The following is a 25,165-nucleotide window of genomic DNA, read 5'->3' as shown; positions in this document are numbered from 1 at the left end:
GAGCATGTCACAGCCTTTGAAGCAAGGATGAATTTGGAAGGGGTAGACGACGCGGTTAGATGCCGAGCGTTCCCCGTAACGCTGGCCGGCCCAGCGATCCGATGGTTTAACACACTCCCACAAGGGTCCATCACAACCTTTGTAGACATATCCCAGAAGTTCCTAGCCCAGTTCACGACACGCATAGCCAAATCAAAACACCCAATCAACTTACTGGGGGTAACCCAAAATCCTGGGGAGCCGACTAGGAAGTTCCTAGATAGGTTCAACGACGAGTGCTTGGAGATCGACGGCCTCACGGACTCAGTTGCTAGCCTATGCCTAACGAACGGCCTACTAATGAAGACTTTACGAAGCACCTTACAACCAAGCCTGTCTGGACCATGCAGGAAATCAAAGCATCGCCAAGGAATACATCAACGATGAAGAAGTCAGTCAGGTTGTAGCAGCCAACAAACGGCAGCTCCCTAGCTCGTCAACCCGGCAGGCGCCCCAAGCTGACAGGTACAAAGAAGCTCCCAGGGACAGCAACCTAAACAAACCACCCAAGCACCCATGGATAGGAAGGTTCATGAACTACACGCCACTTACGGTGCCCATAGTAGATGTTTACCAACAAATTACAGACAAGGGGATCCTGTCAAGGCCTAGACCACTAAAAGAGAGAACGGGAGGCAACAAGAGCCTTTAATACGATTATCACAAGGGGTTTGGGCATAATACCTAAGACTGCTTCGACCTCAAAGATGCCTTGGAACAGGCCATCAGAGAAGGAAAGCTGAGCGAATTCTCCCAGCTCATCAGGGAGCCGAGGAGGCGGGAAAGGGAACGCTCCGAGGAAGGTCGGAGCCGAACTGTCAAGCCAAGGCAAGAACCCTCAGGGGACCCCGACAACCCCCCAACTTTCGTGATTAACATTGTGGTCGGACGAGACAGCCCCCCCAAATCCAAGTCGGTAGTAAGAAAGGACACCCGGGTACTCTCCATCTCGACGAATGGCCCTGCCACCAGCAAAAGGCACCCTACAATCTCTTTTGGCCCAGAAGATAAATGGTTCAACGACCTTCCGGAAAAGCCCCCCATGGTAGTTACAGCAACGGTCGGCACAGGATTAGTCAGGCGCATCCTCGTCGACACAGGAGCCGACTCTAATATCTTGTTCAGAAACGTGTTCGACGCCATGGGACTCAAGGAGTCCGACCTCAAAAATCACCAACACAGAGTCATGGGACTAGGTGACAACTACATCAAACCCGACGGGACGATTTCCCTCCCAATTGGCCTAGGAACTGGTGACACTAGGAAATCGGTTATGGCAGATTTTGTAGTCCTTAGAGATTCTACTGTCTATAACATCATCCTAGGGAGGAAAACTATCAATGAATTCTCAGCTGTAATATGCACCAAGATCCTAATGATGAAGTTCATAACAGACAAGGGAACGGTCGTTTCCATAAGAGGAGACCTAGAAACGGCAGTCGCCTGCGACAGCGCCAGTCTCTCCTTAAGGAAAGAGTCTAAGAAGGCAATTGGCGTGTTCCTAGCAGATCTAGACGTCAGGATGGAGGACAAACCAAGGCCTGAACCAGAAGGGGACATGGAAAAGTTCTAGATAGGGAAGTCGGCGGACCAATTTACCTTCATTAATAGGAACCTACCCCACGAACTCAAGGGCCCCCTCATAGAAATTGTTAGGGCAAACAGCGACCTCTTTGCATGGACCCCATCAGACATACCGAGGTTGGATCCCGAGGTCATGTCTCACCGGCTAGCCATAAAGCCCAAGGCCAAACCGGTAGCCCAGCAGCGAAGAAAGATGTCACAAGAAAGAGCTGAAGAAGTCGCCAAGCAAACAGCAGGACTGCTAGAAGCAGGGTTCATCAAAGAACTCAAGTACTCAACGTGGCTATCCAATGTTGTCTTAGTCAAGAAGGCCAGTGGAAAATAGAGGATGTGCGTAGATTACTCCGACCTGAACAAGGCATGCCCAAAAGACTCTTTTCCTCTCCCCAACATTGACACCCTAGTGGACTCGGCAGCGGGATATTGTTTCCTCAGTTTCATGGATGCCTATTCCGGCTACAACCAAATCCCGATGCACAGACCCGACGAAGACAAGACAGCTTTCATAACACTAGGGGGCATCTATTGCTACAAGATAATGCCCTTTGGACTGAAGAATGCAGGGGCCACCTACCAAAGGCTGATGAGCAGAGTCTTTCATGATCTCATCGGCAAAACAGAAGAGGTATATGTCGACGACATCTTAGTAAAAACAGCAGAGCCGAGCAAATTGATAAACGACCTCCAGGCCGTCTTCGAGGCATTGAGAAAATTCAAAATAAGGCTTAACCCACTTAAATGCGCATTCGCCATGGAAGCAAGAAAATTTCTAGGGTTCATGATAACACAAAGAGGGGTAGAAGCCAACCCGGACAAATGCGAAGCTGTTCTCAATATGACAAGCCCTGGGTGCATCAAAGATGCACAACGGCTCACCGGGAAGCTCACGGCTCTATCTCGGTTCCTCGGAGCCTCAGCTGAAAGGGCCATGACGTTAGGATTTTTGCCAGTAAAGAATTTCATAAAAAACAGTCGCGTTGTAGATATAGTCTCTAAACCGACAGAAATCCCTTTGTACAAACGTTTTGGTTGTCACAAGTAACAAACCCCTTTAAAATTGATAACCGAGTATTTAAACCTCGGGTCGTCTTCTCAAGGAATTGCAGGGATGTATGTTCTTATTATTGGTTATGAATCCTGTAAATTAGGGGTTTTAGAAATAAGGGAGAAGTATGACAAGTAATTTAAATGGCAATTAAAAATAACTAAATAACTGTAAAATAAACTTTTGGCAAGTGTAAGAACTGGAAGTCCTATCCTTATCAATTGTGATGAGAACTGGGTTTGAATCCCACTTAGTTAATCTTTACTAACAAAGGAAGGTTAAGTGGACTGATTAGCTTAATTCTTAAGTCCTAGTCAACTCTTGTGGAGAGGCTAGCTTTAGAGCAATCCTAGTGCAATCAGAATCTGCCCATTTCAACCATTGTTTTATTTGACAGCTCAAGTGTTACCAATCACTTAACCCAAGCCAAAAGGGAAAAAATCTAAATTAAATTAAAAGCATTCATATAAATAAAGCAAGGCAAAAGTAAATCTGAAGTACCTCAAATGATATTAATTAAGAAAATCATAACATGAATGTAGCATAAGCCAAATTGAAAAGATAAATAATAATTCAAGTAATAAAATAAAAGCATTAGAGTATCCCAAATGGAAGAAAAATATAAAGTAAAAGGAATATAAAACCTGGGATCGAGAGTCACTCTTAAAACTAAGAGAAGTCCTAAATCCTAATCCTAAGAGAGAGGAGAGAACCTCTCTCTCTCTGAAAACTACATCTAAAATAATAAAAAGAGAATTATGAATGGCTTCCCTATGAATGGATGCATTCCCTCACTTTATAGCCTCTAATCTGTGTTCTCTGGGCCAAAAACTGGGTCAGAAACAGCCCAGAAATCACTTCCAGCGCTTTCTGGTCCGTACAGGTCGCGAAAACGTGACGCGGCCGCGCGGGTTGCGTTCCTTCCAGGTCACGCGTCCGCGTGACCCACGCGTTCGTGTTGCCTGGCGTTGGGGCAGCTATTGCAAATTATATATCAAATCGAAGTCCCGGACGTTAGCTTTCCAACGCAACTAGAACCGCATCGTTTGGACCTCTGTAGCTAAAGTTATCGCTGTTTGAGTGCGAAGAGGTCAGGCTGGACAGCTTAGCAGTTTCTCCAACTTCTTGTATTCCTTCCACTTTTGCATGCTTCCTTTCCATCCTCTGAGTCATTCCTTCCTTGTAATTTCTGAAAATACTTAACACACATATCAAGGCATCTAATGGTATAAAAGGAGAATTAATATTAATAAAATTAAGGTCAAAGAAGCATGTTTTCAATCAAAGCACATAATTAGGAAAGCAAATACAAAACCATGCAAATAGTATGAATAAGTGGGTAAAGAGTTGATAAAATCCACTCAATTAAGCACAAGATAAACCGTAAAATATGGGTTTATCAACCTCCCCACACTTAAACAATAGCATGTCCTCATGCTAAGCTCAAGAGAAACTATAAAGATGAAGAGGAATGGTAAGATGTATGAAATGCAACCTATCTATATGAATGCAACTACATGCAAAAAATGTTCCTACCTACTTGGTTTAAAAGTAAATAAATTCTCCAAGACAAACATAAATCAGATTTCACTAATTAAAATTATACAGTAAAAACAAGTAAACTTGTAAGAAGATAGCTAATGAAAGCAGGGAACATAGAATTAAGCACTGAACCCTCACTGGTAGTGTATATCACTCTAGTCTCTCAAATGTCTAGGGTCAATCACTCTACTCTTCCCTAGTCATGCTTTCTAAACCTTGTTCTTCATCTAACCAATCAACAAATATTTAGCATACCAATGCAAACATCATGAGGTCTTTTCAAGGTTGTAATGGGGCCAAGGTAAGGGTGAAGGTATATATATGGCTAAGTGAGCTATAAATTGAATCCTTGAGTAGTCTAAGATCTCACCTAACATATACATACTATAAAAATTTTAAAATTATACTTAGCTTCCCATAATTTTCCCACTTTTTATCACATACTCATGTATCAAATTTATTTTTGATTTTACTTCCGTGTGCATTGATTTTTCTACTAAACTTATTATTGGGGTAATTTTGTCCCCTTATTCATAAATATATAAATTTTTTTTTAACATAAATAGAACATATATCAATGCACATGGTGTTTTTAATTTAAATCTATTTCACATGAGCATGCTCCCAAAAATCCTTATTATTTTATTGAATTAATCTTTTCCAATCAACCCATGTTCCCATATTTTCCCACACTTAGTGGATACACAACCTCTATCTTAAGCTAACCAAGGATTCAACTTTGGATTTTTAATTTGTTTTTCTGTTTAAGGCTAGTAATTGTGGTTATAAAACAAGAGGGGATTTAAAAGCTCAAGGGGGCTAACAAGGGTGATGTAAAAGGTAGGCTAATTTTGGGACAAGTGAGCTAGATTCAAACAATGGCCTCAATCATATGCAAGCATGCAAATATATTAAATATTGGACATATATAATGGAACAAAATAAAGATTACAATCATAGAGAAGTGAACACACAAGAATAAAAATTTATGGTTAAATAATGTAACCATGTAATTAAGCTCAAATCTCACAGGTTGTGTGTTCTTTGGCTCAAAAACCATGTTCCAATTACAACTTCAAACAAATTTTTAACATAAAATTTTTCAATTTAAATTAGTGAAATTTTTCAAAAATAGGGTCTTAAAAGAAATTTATTATTTTAACCAAGCAGTGCAGAAAAATTAAATAAACATGCAATCAATCAAACATGCAAATGCAACAATGAACAAATAAAGAAAATAAGAGTATTGGTGTTGAAAAGAAGGTAACTAACCCCTGGAAGTCGGTATTGACCTCCCCACACTTAAAGATTGCATCGTCCTCGGTGCGTGCTAAGATGTACGAGTGGACGGGGGTTGTGGTTCCTCAGCTGGGGCTCTTTCGGTTCCTTTCCTTACTGTTGATTTGGGAGTAGCTTTCTCCTTTTCTTTCTTGGTGGCCATTCTGAAAAAGAGAAGAGAAAGTAAATTAAATTCAAATAGATATATAGCAAGGAAGAGGACGGGAAAAGTGGTGATGGATGCACATTAGGATGTAAAATTGACATTAACACATGCTCTCGAGTACATGTGAAAAGCCATCAATGAAAAATAGCTAGTGCAGAAAATGACAAGTGAATGCAAGGTGTTTATTGGCATGCCGGAAAAGGACATGAGTAGCATAGACCAAGCATTATTTGTAACAAACCATCACATTTGTATTGACAATTAAATTCAATTAAAACAATAGTAAAGGAAATTTGTGAAAAGCAAGCATTGAATAGTAGAGTAAAGTAATGTAGAAAAGTGCATAATGCTATATGGGCTTTTTCACAAACACATAGCATGCATGGTAAATAAGGTATAGAAAGTATTAAATTGAACATGCAAGCACCCTTTAAAAAGTAATATATAATTGTCAAATAATTCTGCAGCAATCCACAATGACCCAAATAAAATTTCAACACCAATGAAAATAATGCAATGAATGAAAGTATGCAAATAAATAAAATAAAAATAAAAATAAGAAGAATTATAAGGGAAAGAAGGGAAGAAGAAAGGAGGGAGGAAAAATTAGGATTGGGGAAGAAAAGATAAGATATTTGGCAAATTAAGATAAGCTGTGCGGCCCAAGCGACGCGGACGCGTGGGGCACGCGTTCGCGCGATTGCGCTTTAAGTAAGGGGACGCGGTCGCATCGGTCACGCGGTCGCGTGACCCATGTGATGCTTCTGGCGCGAGTGCAGTCTTGCGCCTGCACAACTCTCTGTTCAAATTAATTTATTTGCCAAAATTGGGGTGACGCGATCGCGTGGGTGACGCGATTGCGTGCATGGCAATTTTTGGAAAGCGACACGGCCGCGTGGGGCACGTGGTCGCGTGGGAGGGCTTGAGCTTCTAGCACGAGTCCAGCCCAATTCCAGCACAACTTTTTGCCATGCACCTTTTTGACGTCGAAAATCAGGGCACGCGGCCGCGTGGGGCACGCGGTCGCGTGGGAGGCCATTATGCCCATGTGACGCAGACACGTCAACGACGCGATCGTGTGGGTCGATTTGTGCCACTGGCACGCCTCCAGCCACACTCCAGCGTGACTCTCTGTTCATTTTTATTTTCTCCCCTCTCCTTGCGACGCGGACGCGTCGTTGATGCGGTCGCGTCGCGTGGCATCTTTTTTTTATGCAGTATGCAGAATGCAATGCTTAATGTGAATGCTATGCATGATTCCAGGTTCAATAAAATAAAATAAAACTCAAAAACAAATAAAACTGAATAAAATTAAAATTGCAAAAGGAACGATCATACCATGGTGGGTTGTCTCCCACCTAGCACTTTTAGTTAAAGTCCTTAAGTTGGACAATTGGTGAGCTTCCTGTTATGGTGGTTTATGCTTGTACTGATCTAGGAATCCCCACCAATGTTTGTACTTCCAGTAGCCTCCGGGGTCCCAAATTAGGCGCAGAAAGCCTTAAAGTAAGTTAAAGCAAGTGACAAGGCCCCAAGAGTGGTGATTGATAGAATGGATTCCGGGGTCCCAGACCTTGCCTTTGCTCCCGTCTTTGTGTAGATCATCATGATTCCATCCGGGTAGCAAGCAATCTGAATTCTCACTAAAGCTACCAAACAACTTCCTAGACCCAGTCAGTTGAGCTCTAAACCAACCTTTGCGTTTGAATGTTGAGCACACAACCAAGTTGAACCTTACAGGATAAATCTTATCACTGACCATTTTTTTCTTACTCTTAATGCCACAGAGAGCTCTAAGTTGACCATCCGTCTCCAGTAGCCCGTATTCAAGTGGAATTAGAAAGCTAGGGGATATGAATTTCACCCACTTTAATGTTGTGAAGGATGATGGCAACTTAGGGGGAGGTGTTTCTAATGAACGTGCAAGCTCCACTCCCTTGTGCTCTTCTTCGACATCTTCCACCTCTTGGCAATCTTCTTCAATATCAACCTCTTCCTCTTGGTGGATTTCTTCCATTTCAATCTCTTCTGCAGTGTTCACCAAGGGCAAGGGAGGTTGTGTTTCTTCTTCTGTAATCTCCATGTCAAGTCCAATGGGAGAGGATTCAAATGTAGATAAGAATTCATTAATGATTGAATCCATCTCTTGATCGTCTCCTTCAAAGTCTTCAACCATGATATGCTTTGGAGGTTGTACATCCTCCTCAACATCAACTTCAAACGTCTTTGAAGGATGCTCTATTACTTGACTTTCCCATGGAGGTTCAGCATCTCCAAGATCTTCAACCAACTCTTCTTCTAGAACAATGACAGCTTCTTCTACTTGTTCTAGTACAAATTCATTTCCTGTCTTGTCCACTAGAGTTTCTGGTATCTCTCTCATGCTCCGCTCTTCATTAAACTATCCACATGGAGTTGTGGCTGATTCTTGTATATTTGAGTGCCAAGAAACCCATTGAATTACTGCTTGCTCCAGTTGTAGAATGGTGGTTTGAAGATTATCTGCTGTTTCCTTTAGGCGAACCTCTGCTTCTCGGGTTGCCGGACTTGGACATGACACATAAATAAGTGGTGGTGATTGGGAGTGATTGGATTGGTAGTGGGGTAAGGAAGGATCATATGGTGGCAAATGGTGAAAAGAAGCTTGTGAGTGTGGTGGTTCGAGGTTATGTTGAAAGGGTGGCCTATATGCACGGGGTGGGGCTTGTTGGTAGTTACAAGGTTGTCCACCGTATCTTTCAGCTGGGTATGCATCGTAAAATGGTCTTTGTCCAGGATATCTCGGAGGGTGTTGTTGCCTAAAGGGTTGATTAGATCCTCTTGGCTCCATCCATCCTTGATTGGTCTGACCTTGATGCATATTCCTGCTATAACTTCTATTTCCTTCAACAAAGTTAGAACCAAACTCAAAGCGAGAGGGGTGAGAATTCATACTAGATATCAGAAATAAGGGGAAAAAGGAGAAACAAATAAACAAGTAAAAGAAAAATATTTTTTTTTAGAAAAAATATTTAAAATAACCAATAATAAGGCACACGTTTGCAATTCCCCGGCAACGGCGCCATTTTGACGTTAGGATTTTTGCCAGTAAAGAATTTCATAAAAAATAGTCGCGTGGTAGATATAGTCTCTAAACCGACAGAAATCCCTTCGTACAAACGTTTTGGTTGTCATAAGTAACAAACCCCTTTAAAATTGATAACCGAGTATTTAAACCTCGGGTTGTCTTCTCAAGGAATTGCAGGGAGGTATGTTCTTATTATTGGTTATAAATCCTGTAAATTAGGGGTTTTAGAAATAAGGGAGAAGTATGACAAGTAATTTAAATGGCAATTAAAAATAACTAAATAACTGTAAAATAAACTTTTGGCAAGGTGTAAGAACTGGAAGTCCTATCCTTATCAATTGTGATGAGAACTGGGTTTGAATCCCACTTAGTTAACCTTTACTAACAAAGGAAGGTTAAGTGGACTGATTAGCTTAATTCTCAAGTCCTAGTCAACTCTTGTGGAGAGGCTAGCTTTAGAGCAATCCTAGTGCAATCAGAATTTGCCCATTTCAACCACTGTTTTATTTGACAGCTCAAGCGTTACCAATCACTTAACCCAAGTCAAAAGGGGAAAAAATATAAATTAAATTAAAAGCATTCGTATAAATAAAGCAAGGCAAAAGTAAATCTGAAGTACCTCAAATGATATTAATTAAGAAAATCATAACATGAATGTAGCATAAGCCAAATTGAAAAGATAAATAATAATTCAAGCAATAAAATAAAAGCATTAGAGTATCCCAAATGGAAGAAAAATATAAAGTAAAAGGAATATAGAACCTGGGATCAAGAGTCACTCTTAAAACAAAGAGAAGTCCTAAATCCTAATCCTAAGAGAGAGGAGAGAACCTCTCTCTCTCTGAAAATTACATCTAAAATAATAAAAAGAGAATTATGAATGGCTTCCCTATGAATGGATGCATTCCCTCACTTTATAGCCTCTAATCTGTGTTCTCTGGACCAAAAACTGGGTCAGAAACAGCCTAGAAATCACTTCCAGCGCTTTCGGGTCCGTACAGGTCGCGGAAAAGTGACGCGGCCGCATGGCTCACGCGGCTGCGCGGGTTGCGTTCCTGCCAGGTCACGCGTCCGCGTGACCCACGCGTTTGTGTCACCTGGCGTCGAGGCAGCTATTGCAAATCATATATCAAATCGAAGCTCCGGACGTTAGCTTTCCAACGCAACTGGAACCGCATCGTTTGGACCTCTGTAGCTAAAGTTATTGCTGTTTGAGTGCGAAGAGGTCAGGCTGGACAGCTTAGCAGTTTCTCCAACTTCTTGTATTCCTTCCACTTTTGCATGCTTCCTTTCCATCCTCTGAGCCATTCCTGCCTTGTAATCTCTGAAAACACTTAACACACATATCACGACATCTAATGGTATAAAAGGAGAATTAATATTAATAAAATTAAGGTCAAAGAAACATGTTTTCAATCAAAGCACATAATTAGGAAGGCAAATACAAAACCATGCAAATAGTATGAATAAGTGGGTAAAGAGTTGATAAAATCCACTCAATTAAGCACAAGATAAACCGTAAAATATGGGTTTATCTGGCCATCCCATTCTTCAACTTAATGAAGAAAGGAATCACCTTTGAGTGGACCTAGGAGTGTGAAGAGGCATTCAACCATTTTAAGAGGATACTCTCGGAACCTCCCGTACTCAGCAGGCCCAAAGAAGGCAAGCCCCTATACTTGTATGGCCGTGACCATGCAAGCAATGGCGGCAGTCCTGGTCAGGGAGGAGGACAAGACCCAGCATCCAATATACTTCATCAGCAAAATACTTCAAGGAGCAGAGACGAGATACACCAAATTGGAAAAGCTAGCCTACGCCCTACTAATTTCATCAAGGAGGCTAAAACAGTACTTCCAAGGGCATACAATCATCCTGAGAACTGATCAAGCCATCCGACAAATCCTCCAAAAACCCTACCTGGCGGGAAGAATGATGGCATGGGCGGTGGAACTATCCCAATAGGATTTGCAATATGAACCAAGGCAAGCAATCAAAGCCCAAGCCATAGCAGACTTCCTCGTAAAGGTCACAGGAGAAACTCCCGACATACCGAGCACACGGTGGAAGCTCCACGTTGACGGAGCAACCAAACAAACGTTCGGAGGGGCCAAAATTATCCTCAAAAACTCGGCAGGAGTAGCCTTCGAACAATCCATTAAGTTTGAATTATTAGTCTCAAACAACCAGGTTGAGTATGAAGCCTTGATAGGGGGGACTAATGCTAGCCAAAGAAGTCGGAGCATCAAGGGTGGAAGTCAGCAGCGACTCCCAAGTCGTCACTCCCAAGTAAACGGCAGTTACCAAGCCAGGGATGCGCTGCTACAAAAATACTTGGAAAAAGTAAGAGAGCTATGCAAAAGCTTCGAAGAAGTCACAATCCAGCACGTTCCCAGAGAAAGAAACGCCCGAGCCGACCTCCTCTCCAAACTCGCGAGCACCAAACCCGACATGGGGAACAGATCCTTGATCAAAGCACTAGCAACAGAACCTGCAATCATCATGTTCATAGCTCAGGCGCCAAACCCCCCCTCATGGATAAACCCGATCTCCCGATATCTAGAGCATGCGGAAACACCCGCTGACGAAAAGGAAGCACAAGCTATTAAAAGGGAAGCTCCCAAATACACAATCATACAAGGGCAGCTGTACAAGCGAGGGCTCCACCAGCCCCTACTTAAGTACCTACGTCCCGACGAGACAGACTACGTCCTAAGGGAAGTACTTGAAGGGTGTTGTGGTCACCACATCGGGGGAAGATCTTTAGCAAGAAAAATCATCCGGGTAGGCTACTACTGGCCCACAATGATGTCGGACGCCCGAAAATTTGTGAAAAAATGTAAAAAATGCCAAGAAAATGCCAGCTTCCACAAAGCGCCTCACGGGGAGCTCAGTCTAATGATGGCCCCCCGACCTTTCACCCAATGGGGAGTCGACCTCTTGGGGCCATTCCCACCAGGGCCCGGGTAAGTAAAGTACCTTATAGCGGCCATAGATTATTACACCAAGTGGGTAGAAGCAAAACCACTAGCCAGCATATCTGTAGCAAATTTCCAAAAGTTCATGTGGAAGCAAGTGGTCACAAGGTTCGGGATCCCGGAAGCCGTCATATCGGACAACGGGATGCAATTCACTGACAAGAAGTTCAAAGGGTTCCTAGAAGGACTAAGGATTAAGCAGAAGTTCTCCTCAGTAGAACACCCCCAAACCAATGGCTAGGTCGAATCGGCCTACAAAATCATCATAAAAGGGCTAAAGAAGCGACTTGAAGGGAGGAAAGGCTCATGGGCAGACGACCTTGCCTCAGTCTTGTGGTCATGCAGAACCACCCCCCCAATCATCTACCGGCAAAACTCCCTACTGACTCACTTACGGGGTCGACGCGGTCATCCCAGTCAAAGTCGGGGAACCAAGCCCGAGGTTAATCCTCGGAGGAGGGAGTGAGGCGATCGAAAAAGACCTGGCCGACGAAACGAGGCAAATGGCCCACCTAGCGGAAGCAACAATAAAACAAAGAATAACCCTCAGGTACAACGGCAAAGTGTTGAAAAGGAGCTTAGGAGAAGGCGACCTGGTCTTACGGCGTAACGACATAGGACCGCCAACCCCAGGAGAGGGCAAGCTAGCCGCAAATTAGGAAGGACCTTACAGAGTAAGGGAAGTCCTCGGCAAAGGGGGCTACAAGCTGGAGAAGCTGGATGGAAACGAAGTGCCGAGAACATGAAACATGGCAAATCTCAGGAGATTCTACTCGTAAGAAGGGGTGACCGCACGACCTCAACACCCTCCTATGTTCCACCTTTACTTATGTTCCACCTTTACTTTCTCCTTTTATGTCTCATACAAATCGTATCTATTATATTTTTTACTTAATTATGCATTACATTATTTCCTTGTCTAACAATACGATAAGTTTACTTTTTGCAAGTCTCAAATCGAAATAAAAAGCGTAACGAAAAGGGCGAACAGTCGACCCAACAGAAACCCGGGACTGATCACCCCGGGAGCCATAAGGGACCAAAGGAAAACAAATCGGATCAAGCAATAAGTACCACGATAAACGGTAAAACAAAAGGCCACGACGGCCCGAGCAAACAAAAAAGTAAAAGCAAGGCCACGACGGCCCAAATAAAACCAGTAGTAACCAATACGACACAACATAAAGAAAAAAAGGAAGGTGTTGGGTACAGCCAAAGGGCACCCCATAATAGGCCCCAGAATAAAGAATAAGTTATAAAACAAAAGCAAAAGAAGTCGGGAAATATACAAGGCGCTCAAAGAATATCAACAATCTTCCCGCCCTCCACCGTCTTCATCGCGCCAATTTGAGAGAGGTCAAGAATGGGAGCCAGCACCGCCACCTACAGCTTTATCCCCTCCTCAGTTGGCTTAACGGCCTCACGAACCCCCGTAGCAAGCTCCTTGTTCCTTTTTTTTAGGGCAGCCATCTCCCGAGAAGCAGCCTCCGCCGAGCTCTCCGCCAACTTTAGCTTCTCTTCCAACTCCTCGACCCTCTTCTTCACGACAGCAGTCTCACCACGGGAGGCGTTCAGATCTTTCATCAAGGCCATATCCCAATCCACCAGCCTGTTAATCTCTTTGGCATCCTTCTCAGCCTTCTTCTCCTGCTCGGTCAATTTCGTCTTCAGAGACTCCTCCCGAGATCGTGAGTCTGTCAGATCCTTTTGGAAGTTCCGAAGTTTTACCTCCATAGCATGATAGTTGCCCAAGACAGGCTCTACCTTCTTGGCGATAGTAGCAGCTTGGAGAAGACTACGGTAAATCCACCTAGCCTACCCAGAAAGGTCGGCCTCATGGAAAAACTCCTCGGTGCCAGGTAACAACTGGGACTTAATGAAACCCCCAGCATCGAAGTTTTTCTCCATAACCGAGAGTGCCTTCCTGGTATCTCGCTTCCTTTTCTTAGGATTACCTACGACCCTCAGCTCGTCATCACCAAAACCAAAATCCTCTTCAAAAGTTTTGGTCCCCATACCATCAGACCCAGTAACCTACTTGGGAGGAACAACTTTCTCCGGAGGAGCCTGGTCGGCCCCGTCTGCCTGACCACTGGCCTTCCTGGCTTCTCCCTGCTCCTGACTTGCTATAGGAGTCATCGGGGAATCATCCTCACCCTCTTCGTTCTCCTTGATAAGACTCATCAAGTCAGCCAAAGTCTTCTTCCCACCAGCCATGGAAACTGCATGCAAAGGAAAAGAAAAAGGGTGTCAAGAATAGAGAAAGCAGGAAATATGAAAGCTCAAAGGAAAAGGAACCTACCAACATACGACCGACCGGCCTCCTGATCCCCCATAACCATGCGAGGGTTAAGATTTCTCTCCCCAAAAATTGCCAACAAAATATCGGCAATATTACGATCCTCTAAACTCAACCAATCGTAAGAAACTTTTATTAAATAATCAAACCCCGCTCCAAAACTCCAATAAGTCGGGATTCGTCTCTCCCCCTCGGCAGTTAACTAGAAGGGCTGGTGACCTTCAATGGGCCTAACCTTGAAAAAGATGGACTTAAAACCGTGAAACGAATCCTCAAACAGGCCGAAGATCCGACGACCTTGTTGGTCCCTAAAAGACATATATCCCTTTTTTGCCTTCTGACGAGAGGGATTTGTGAGAAGAAAGAGGTAGAGAAAGACATTTTCTGAAACCGGCAACTCCAGGTACTCGCAAACCATCTCGAAACAGCAAATAGCAGCCTAGCTGTTCAGATTTAATTGCGACGGGGCGACGTCACAGCGGTTTAGCAAACCCATGACGAAGGGGGAGAAGGATAGGCAAACCCCCAAAGTCGTAAACATGGGCTCATAAACCCACATCCAATCGACAACTCGGGGGGCTGCCAAATTTTTCTGACAAACACGCTCCCTAACAGCAGGATCATAAGCTTGGTAGAGTGCCTCCTCGGGACCAGTCCCACACAACAGACCCGCCTGGCACAAATTTTGGAGACCTTCCTTCGTAACTTGGGAAGGGGTGTCCCTCACATCGGAAGACACCCAAGCATAATGATCAACAAAATCGGCTAGCAGTCACTGAGCCTGATTCGGGAAAACGGAACGCTCATCCATACCTACAGTGGGGGCACCACTCTGTCAGAACGGGAGGTCGAGAACCCACAAAAAGCAAAAACAAACTAAACTTTCTCAAATCATTCCCTTCGAAGTAACTCAACACTAGACCCAGAACTTAAAAACAAATCCGCAGAAAACCCAAGTGGAACCCCCTCTAAGAAAGAAAAGCAAAACAAAGAAACCCAGGAACACAAGCCAAAATACACAAAAATTGGAAATACGCAACCTAAAAGGGGATAAAAGCCATGAAAGCTTACCAGAAGAGGCAGAATCTGCAAGAAAAAAATAAGAAGAAAGCAACGGCAGGGAGCAAGAATACTTGAAATAGCAGCAAGAAGCAGAAGCAGCAAAAGCAACAGCAGTACGAAAGAGTAAGAAGATGAAGGGAAGGAGAAGATGAGGGGAAGGAAAAGTAAAGGGAAGAGGAGGTTACAAAATAAAAATAAAGTGAGAAAAGTGTAACCGCCGAGGAAGAGTGCCAAAGGGCAGGGGCATATTTGCCATTTCACCCAAAATTTCAAATCAATGAAAAGATGGGCATTTAATGCCCATCACCAAAACCAAGAAAGCAGCGCAAAGGTCGAAGCGAACACGCGTGAGGGACACGAAACGCCACTGATGAGTTCCCGAAAAAGAAGAAAAGCCCGCCGCCTTAGCAAACAAGACAAACACGCCCAACCACGAGCTCTAGACCTCGAGACTGGCGCGTTGGGGGCACTGTTACGGACTACCAAAGTCTAGCCCAAGAAGTCACCGGGTCGGGGCACTATCCCACCCAGGCCCGAAACACCAGCAAAAAGGCTCCCTGGGTCGACCTCTAAACACCCGACCCGGGGTCTGAGCGACTTGCCACCCAAAGCACGCTACCACTTGGGTCGATGCCGTCAGGGTCGGTACCCGACATCCCGGCCCGAAGTACGGGACGACTCGCTCACGTGGAAAGCGATAGCTCACAAATCCTCCATCAATGGGCCTGACCATTAATAGGCCCACCCAACACAGTATATAAGGGGAGAGGACAACTCTCCCCCCAAGGTACGTCACATCCTTACCTAATTCTGTCACCCTCCAGTACGGATTCTGACTTGAGCGTTGGAGTGTTCTTACAGGTGGCCATCCCCCCTGCTCTGCTCAGCCTCCGACGTCGCCAACGTACGCAGCTTCCATCACTCCACGCCAGTTCGGGATCTCCCTCTCTCCAGCTCACCAACCACCGATAATCCGAGATAACCAGATAAGAAACACATGATATTATAAAAGGTAAATCTTTTATTATTGTTAATTAAATTGGAGTAAAAAAAATTTTAAAGTCGGCGCAAAGAATTCATCTATACGTATTTGTTCTTATTTTGTTTTAATTTTTATAATTTTGATTTTAATATTGTCATTGGTGTAATAGATTTTTAATTCGTTAAAATTATATAAGCTTCTTAAGATTGTTTAGTCATAATTGAAAAGACCATGATAAAAGGTAGATACTTTAATAAAAATTTTATTATTATTATGTAAAGATATTTTATTTTAACTATTAAATGATAGATTTTAAGATTTAATTTTTATATGTTATAAAAATATTATTTTTGTTTAAAATATTACAAAATAAATAAATTACTCTTTTTAAATTAAAATTATTCTATAAAAATATGTTTGACATCTTAATTGATATAGTTATCATAATGCGAAAGATGAATTTACTTTAAGAAAAGGAAGATGAAGCAGAGATGAGTTTGTGAATCTCAATCATTTGGTGGTAATCAAACAAAAATTTTAATTTAAACTCATCACCAGCGTCACGAGAATTGGTTTTTTGTAATAATACAAATTCAATATCGAATATATTATATTTTAATATATTTTTCTACTCATGTTCTTTCTTGTTGAATTTTAAAATGTGCTTAAATTAACTATTTTATTTGTAAGTTGTAGATTATAATAATAAACAACTAGTTGGTTTCTCAATTGATGACTAAATTTTTCTAACAATTAAATGAAATTGGCATTTGGCATATTGAGATTAAAAAAGAGAAAGTTTAGCAGACTAATATTTATATTAAAATTTGATCAATATTTAATTAATAAAAAAATAATTTTATATTATTAAATATAATTTTATATTATTAAAAATATTAATAATAATTAATTAATTATTACAAATTACAAAATTTACTAATCCCTTAACACTCCCCTTGTAAAAAGATATTGATGAATCGGAGTACGTAAATTGATGTTCACAAAAATAGGATTACGACTTAACACGAAAGGAAACTCAACCTTTGGTGATTATTATATTAGTTAATATGCTTTTTAAAAATTGTCCTCTCGGTTAAGCTATGGTCATTGAACCACTAGAATATTGAATATCCAGCACGCACGACGAGAAGAGGATCGAACATCATCTATTTTACGAAAATTAATTAAATCTAAGCTGCTTCGTTTGAATATCAATAAAGAATTAAGTTTATTGCTGACGTTGGTTTTGAATTTGATAAACTTGTTTTTAATGTAGGAAATTAAACATTGTATCTATGATTTGCAATGTTAAATTAGTTAAATTTTTTCCTCTATCTGAATTTTATTACAATTCGATTAATCTGACTTGATGATCTCAAATGAGTTATATATATATATTCTAAAATTCGAATATAAAACTTCTAGTTTTATTTTTCAGTTAATCCATCAAAATACTTGTTATCTTAACTAATGTCTTAACATCATCGTTAAGTTAATTAGCTTGTAAAAGGTCCTTATTAGCCTTTAGAGAACATTAGTTATGATTAGTTAACAAAATTTCCAATGATTTGATGTTCTGTGTGTTGTACGTTCTTCCGCTTTATTTAAAATTGTTCATCATTTCAATGCCAGGGAAGAGTGGACTTCATAGAATATTGAAATCTATATTACTATATGAATATGAAGATTCCGGAAGAACCTAATTTCTTTAATTAGAATCAATGAAATAGCAGCGTCGAGCCTGATCAACTTGTACTTGAAAACCACATTAATCATAATATAAGTACGTGTTTGTTCATTTCATAACAAATAAAATAAAAAATTAATTTTTATATACTGTTAATATAAAAAATTAATTAATTGTTTAATATCACATTTATAAAAATAAATAATTTTGTTAATTTAATATTTAAAAAATTATCTAAATATATAATTTTAATTAGATAATTATATAAAATTCGTTATACTGTCACTACATCAATATTAAATTCGTCAAATAAATATAATAAAGCAGTTCGGTCATTTTTCTAAGGAGGGTGGGTGCATGACGAAGTCGAGCCATCAATTATTGAGTTAGGAATATAATTTATAAAAGTCAAGTTTAATTAACCTAACTGCCTATCAGGCACGGCTCCAGTTTCAAACAAAGTGATGATATATGAGAAGACTTGCATAGGAAAGTGGGGAATTGAATTAATTTCTTGATACAGAAAATGAAAATTAAACACTTAAATTGATCTATACAAAATTTTAAATTAAATACTTTAATCTTTAATATAATTTTTACTTTTTTTAGAAGTCCTTGAAAATTATTACCATCAAACAAATTTATTCCTGTTGTGAAATAAATATAAAAGTATAAGTATAAGACTCTAGTACCACAATTAATATCAATATAATAGAGATGATTAATATATTTACTAATATTATAATACTTATAATTTAAAGGTGTCGAGAGATAAGAGATCGTTTATATCGTAATGTGAAGAGAAAAAGTGAATATGTCTTTTATTGCTATGTCAAAAACCTCAGCCTATGCTCTTATTTATACATGTGCAAAGTTTCAGTTTTTCAAATGTTGAAAAGCATGCCCCATTTAAAAATATACCTCGTTAAAACCTTACTAAAGAAAACCCAATGAAAAAAATTTTAGTGAAGGAAAAAGAGTACAATATCATTTGTGATGGGACTGTCTCATTAAAAATCTTGTCAAAAAAAATCCAATGAGAAAAAAACCTGACCATGGAAAAAAGAGTAGTCTCCCCCTCTTGTCGAGATCATTTAAGGTCTCGAAATCGGCGCATCCCAATCTCATGTACCAATCTTTCAAAGGAGGATTTTGGGAGTGACTTTGTGAATAAATCTGCCAGATTGTTACTTGAGCGAATCGGTTGGACATCAATTGTCCCTTGATTTTGAAGATCATGAGTGAAGAAGAATTCGGGAGAAACATGTTTTGTTCTATCACCTTTGATGTATCCGCATTTAAGTTGAGCAATGCATGCTGTATTATCTTCAAATAGGAATGTTGGAACTATCTTATGATCAGTTAGTCCACATGATGATAGAATATATTGGATCAAACTCTTGAGCCAAAAATACTCACGACTTGCTTCATGAATCGCTAGTATTTCAGAATGATTAGAGGATGTTGCTGCAATTGTCTGTTTCATAGACCTCCATGATATAGCTGTACCACCATATGTGAATAGGTATCCTATTTGAGATCTCCCTTTATGTGGATCAGACAAGTATCCAGCATCTGCATAGCCAACTAATTGTGACTTAGATCCATAGGAATAAAACAATCCCATATCAACCGTTCGATGAAGATATCGAAAGATTTGTTTGATTCCACTGCAATGTCTTCTGGTTGGAGAGGAACTATACCTTGCTAATAAATTCACAGCAAATGATATATCGGGTAATGTATTATTAGCAAGATACATTAGTGCTTCAATGACACTAAGATATGGTACTTCAGGACCAAGGATATCTTCATTTTCTTCTTTAGGACGGAATTGAGCCTTTTTCACATCCAAAGATCTAACAGTCATTGGGGTACTTAATGGATGTGACTTATCCATATAAAATCTCTTCAAGATCTTTTCTGTGTATGTTGTTTGATGAATAAAGATTCCATTTTTTGTATGCTCGATCTGCAGGCCGAGATAAAATTTAGTCTTTCCAAGATCTTTCATCTCAAACTCTTCTTTTAAAGTTTTTATAATTGTTGGAATCTTTTCAGGAGTCCCAATGATATTTAAATCATCAACGTACACATCAATTATAATGAATCCTGATGCAGATTTCTTTATGAAAACACATGGACAGATATCATCATTCTTGAATCCATTTTTGGCCAGAAACTTAGTAAGACGATTATACCACATTTCTCTAGATTGCTTTAGACTGTATACAGATCTTTGCAATTTATCTGAGTATAACCCCTGTGAATATTCATTGGATGGTTTAGATATATTTAGTCCTTCAGGGACTTTCATATAGATATCACGATCTAATGAGCCGTATAAGTAGGCTATTACCACATCCATTAAATGCATATGTAATGTATGATGTGCGTATAAATTGACCAAATAACGCAATGTTATCGCATCCACTACAGGGGAATACGTTTCTTCATAATCTATACCGGGCCTTTGTGAAAAACCTTATGCCACAAGTCTAGCTTTGTAGCGCACAACTTTATTTTTCTCATTTCGTTTTCTCATCACAAATACCCATCGGTATCCAACAGGTTTTACATCTTTTGGTGTAAGGACTACAGGTCCAAAGACTTCACGTTTTGCAAGCGAGTCTAACTCAACCTTCATGGCTGCTTTCCATTTTGGCTAATCATTTCTTTGTCGACATTCTTCGACTGATCTTGGCTCAAGATCCTTATTTTTATGCATGATATTTAATGCCACATTATATGTAAATATTTCATTGACAATTGTCTTATTTCGGTCCCATTTCTCTCCTATCAAGACATAATTTATCGAGATATCGTCATTTTCACAATTTTCAGGTACCTGAACGTCTTCTAGCATTAAAACTATATCAGAATTTTGGACAACTGCTGATATCTTTACTATGTCTTTTTCAACAGAAATTGTATTTACCTCTTTTTGCTTTCGAGGATTTTTGTCTTTAGAACCGACAGGCCTGCCACGCTTTACTATCAATATAGTAGAGATGATTAATATATTTACTAATATTATAATACTTATAATTTAAAACTGTCGAGAGATAAGATATAGTTTATGTTCCGAGGGTTACCTGAAACGTGTAGCTCGGTCGTCTGGAGAGACCCGAGGTGGGGGGTCAGTGGCCCGAGCTTGATATGCAGAGAGGTTGGTGGTTGTACCTGCAATGACACTCCGATGCTTAAGTTAGCATGGGTCCAAGCAGATATGTGTAGAATGTGAATGAATGCCATACCTGGGTGCTCCAGTGTATTTATAGTAGTTGGCCGTGATCTTCCCTAGATAAGATATTCTTATCTTATCTTATCTTTTTGGGAGTTTTATCTCTATCTTTGTGGAACCGCCTTTTCTAGGCCTTTTCGGCCTTTAGGCTTTGGGCTGCGTTCCTTTTGATGGGCCTTCCTTGCTTTATTGTCCGAGGTCCGACCTTGAGGCGTGAGCCTTAGGACGAGGTCGGACCTTTTATGGATTCTCCGAGTTGGAGGAGCCCGGTCAGGGTATGAACAGTGCCCCTGCCCGAGTTCGTCCTTTTTTGGAAGGTCGAGCTCGGGCCTAGTAGTTTTTCAAAATTCAAAAATGGCCGTTCCTGCATTTATTGCATTTTACCGTTTCTCCTCGATTTCCGTTCGGGTTTTGTGAAGGCTTTATTTATTTGCCCCTTTTCTTCTTTTTCTGCGTTTTTGTTTTTCTACTACCTTTTCGAGCATTGCTTCTTCTTTCTCTTTGCTCTACTTCCCCGAATCTCTCCGTGTGTCTTTCTGGGATTTCCTCTGTGCCGTCGTTCTCCTTGCTTCGGAGCTTGTCGTCCTCGTTTCTTTCTTCCAGGTTTGTTCCCATGTTTCTCTTTTCTTGTGTACATGTGCTTCTGTTCTTTGTGTGGCTCTTGTTTGTTTCTTTTTCTTTATGCCTGGGTTGCCCCGAAAAGAGGCGCCGCCATTGCTTGTTGTTTGTATATGGGGGGGGGCTCTTTTTGTTCTCTGGTATGTTTTGTTCCGGGTTGCCGCATTTACTTCGTGGGTTTTTGTTTCTTGCTTTGCTGAATGGGTTTTCGCTGTCTTCTTTATGTGATTTTTGCTTGCTGTTGTATTCTTCTTTGTAGGTAAGAATTTTATGTCTCGAAAGGTTCTTCAAGCGATGTCGACTAAAATTCCATGTGGTCTTGATTGGGTAGACCCTCTTCCTCTAAAAGTCCCTTCTGTGGTAGATTCTGAGTATTTAGCTAGGTTCCGTAGGCATTGTAGCATATGTGAAAATAGAGAGTCTGAGAGGGATTATGAACTAGTAGCCCCGGATTCTGAGGAGAGAGTGTGCTTCCCGCCCCTAGATAGTTCCGAGAAGCTCTTCTTTTATGCTTATGATTGTTTTTTCTCTAAGCTGAGTGTCCGACTTCCTTTCACCGATCTGGAGTCTGAGGTGTTATGGTCTTGTAATCTTGCTCCTACGCAGCTCCATCCAAATTCTTGGGCGTTTTTAAAGCTGTTTCAACTTTTGTGTCAGTTCTTGGGCGTTGCTCCCTCTATTTCTCTTTTTTCCTACTTGTTTGTGTTGACAAAGCCAGGGTCGGGTGGAGGGAAGGTATCTTGGGTTTCTTTTAGGGCTAACCAGGGAAGGAAGTTTTGCACTCTATATGATGAGTCCTTTCATGATTTTAAGAACTTCTATTTCAAGGTCCGGGCTATTGGAGACGTCCGACCTTTCTTTTTGGATGAGAGTGGGGAGCCTTATTTTCCTCTTTGTTGGCAGGAAAAAGTAGTGTCTACTAAGTATACCCTTGAGAGTCTAGATGAGGTGGAGCAGGCCTTTGTGGGTGTGGTAAGCAGTTTATGGGGTCGGGCACCTCACTTGGACACGAAGAAAATGTTGGGGGATCCAAGCCTTCTCCGTTCCGAGTTAGGTAGTTCCCGACCCTCCGAGAGTATTTTTGCTTTTTTTGTTTTGGTGGAATTTCTGTTTTTGGTGATCCTTTTTCTTTTAATTTTGCAGAGATGTCTTCTCAGACGGATTCTATGAAGTTCCTTCGTCGGACGAAGAAGTCCGTGGCTGCTCGGAATATTGAGGCTGAGGCTTCTGCCCGATCTTCTCCGAAGAAGATTACCGTGGGTGTCACTACTCGGTCGAAGGCTATTCCGACTCCCCAATTCCGAGCTATAAATCAAGATCCTCCGACCTCTGGACCCGGTCACTCTTCCCCGCCTTCATCCTCGGGTCCTCTTCCCAAGAAACAGAAGACCTTTCAAGAGCTTGCGGGTTTTAATGACAAGGATTTTGATACTCTTGGTTGGATTGAACAGCACATTCTCCCTCAGACCTTTATTTCTACTGATGATGTGTCTATGGAGCATCATTTTCAGTATATGGCGCGGAGTTGTGTCTGGATGGCTAGTCTTCATGCCGCTATTGCCCGGGAGTTTAAGAAATCCCCCCTTGGTGCGACCAGCTCCCGACTTGAGAAGACTCAGTCTGAGTTCGAGAGGATTAGTGAACTGAAGGTTGCTAGGATTACTGAGCTGGAGGCGTCTCTGGAGAAGGAGAAAGCTAAAGCTACCGCGGCTGTGGCGGCAGCAAAAGCTTCTGAGGAGATGGCGAAGGCGGCGATGGAGAATTATACTCGGACATATGCCGAGCTCGTGGAGACAAAGGAGAGATTACAATCTGCTCAGGATGATTTTTACGAGCTAGAAGGTCATGTGGCTAAGGGTATGGATGCTATGTTTGAAAATTTGAAGGCTCAGGTCCGGGTTCTTGCTCCTGACCTGGATCTGAGCTTATTTAGTACGGATAACGTTGTTGTGGAGGGAAAGATTGTTCCTGCTCCCAACGAGGATGAGGTTCCGGTGTCCGACCCCAAAGTTCTGGTTGCGAACCCGACTTCACCTTTGGCCGGGGATGGATCTGGTGTGGAGGTTTTAAACCGAGATGACGGTGCCGTCGATGCTGTCCCGATCTCTATGTTTCCTCCGCAGCCTTCTGTTAATGTGGAGTCCGGAAAGGACCTTGATTCTCTGTAATCCTTTTATCTTTGGTTTTTTGCCCGGCCTGTGGGCTCTTTTGTTTTTGGAGGGTTTCTGTGGACGCTTTGGACACCTTTTCGCTTTTAGCTACTTGTAGTAACTTTTTAGCTTATTATGCGGTGTTTTGTTCGCGTTTTGACTTTTTGCTCCGCTTTATGCTTTTTTAGTTGTTTTTGGATAACAACTTTTTAGCTAGCGCTTTTTCTTTGAAACTTTGTTTTTTCCTTTTGATTTTGTTTTATCGCTCGTACTTTTTAGTTGTTTTTGTATAGCAACTTTTTAGTAAGCGTTTTCGAAATCATTGTTTTTGCCGTTTTAAGGCTTCTTTCTCGGATCCGGGCTTTTTCTCGGACTTCGGGTGGAGTGGTCGAGTACTTCCCTTCGTTGGGTCCGACCTTGTCGTGGGTCGGCCTTTTAAGTTATTTTTGTAATCTCTTTTTATTTGGCTTTTTGAGCCTTTTCAGAGTTGCTTTTATAACTTCTCACATTAATTTGAACCTCGTCGCTTTATCTTTGCCGACCTTGTGTGGTCTCTTGGCAATGATTTTTTGCGTTTTGTCGAGCATAAATTAATGCGCCTTGGCGGGGTCCTTTTCAGGATTTATTTCATCGCGAGGAAGGAGAAAAGAGAATAGAAAAATTTGATTAGTGTTTAAAAAAGAAAGAATATTTACAGAGTGTTTACCCTTGACTAGATCGGGTGCCTTACTTGACCGGGTGTCTCATTAAAAAACCCTTGTAGGGAAAAAGAGTACACCTCGGGTTATCTTTTTCTAGCTGTAGTATCGTCTTAGATTACAGGCGTGCCAGGCCCTGGGCAACTCATTGCCTTCTAGGTCAGATACTTTGTAATAGCCTGTTCCTAAGACTTCTGTTACTTTGTAGGGCCCTTTCCAATTTGCAGCTAGCTTTCCTTCTCCTGACTTTTGTGTTCCGATGTCATTTCGGATTAGAATCAGGTCGTGAATGGAGAAGCTTCGTTTTATTACCTTCTGATTGTATCTGAGGGCCGTTCGCCGTTTTAAGGCTTCTTCTCGGATCCGAGCTCTTTCTCGGACCTCGGGGAGGAGGTCGAGTTCCTCCCTTTGTGCCTGCGGGTTACCTTTTTCGTTGTAGAAGATGGTTCTAGGTGACCCCTCATCTATTTCGATAGGAATCATTGCCTCCATCCCATAAGCTAGTCGGAATGGCGATTCTCCCGTTGTAGAGTGTGGAGTTGTCCGATATGCCCATAGCACCTGGGGGAGCTCCTCGGCCCATGCCCCTTTGGCTTCTTGTAGTCTTCGTTTTAACCCGGCCAAGATGACTTTATTTGCAGCCTCTGCTTGTCCATTGGCTTGTGGGTGCTCGACTGAGGTGAATTGCTGTTTGATTTTTAGTTCGGCCACCAAGTTCTGAAAACT

The 25,165-nt window shown here is 41.4% G+C and overlaps 1 protein-coding gene across 1 annotated transcript; it reads left to right on the top strand.

Annotated features, from left to right (window-relative positions):
• The first annotated feature begins 2,062 nt into the window (after positions 1 to 2,062).
• On the top strand, positions 2,063 to 11,691 carry LOC130949742 (uncharacterized). The gene is made up of 2 exons (XM_057878384.1): positions 2,063 to 2,572; positions 10,912 to 11,691. The coding sequence occupies exons 1-2, from the start codon at positions 2,063 to 2,065 to the stop codon at positions 11,689 to 11,691; spliced, it is 1,290 nt and encodes a 429-aa protein (XP_057734367.1).
• The last annotated feature ends 13,474 nt before the right edge of the window (positions 11,692 to 25,165 follow it).

The sequence above is a fragment of the Arachis stenosperma genome, chromosome 9 (genome assembly GCF_014773155.1).
Source record: "Arachis stenosperma cultivar V10309 chromosome 9, arast.V10309.gnm1.PFL2, whole genome shotgun sequence".
Taxonomy (NCBI): domain Eukaryota; kingdom Viridiplantae; phylum Streptophyta; class Magnoliopsida; order Fabales; family Fabaceae; genus Arachis; species Arachis stenosperma.
The sequence above is the reverse complement of the archived record's forward strand: the minus strand, read 5'-3'. Positions and strand labels throughout refer to the sequence as shown.

What these genes read in the sequence shown, in the direction of transcription:
- LOC130949742 (XM_057878384.1), top strand. Translation starts at nt 2,063, where the DNA reads ATGGATGCCTATTCCGGCTACAACCAAATCCCGATGCACAGACCCGAC. An exon ending in TGACGTTAGGATTTTTGCCA is followed by an intron (nt 2,573 to 10,911) that starts GTAAAGAATTTC and finishes TCAAACAACCAG; the next exon opens with GTTGAGTATGAAGCCTTGAT.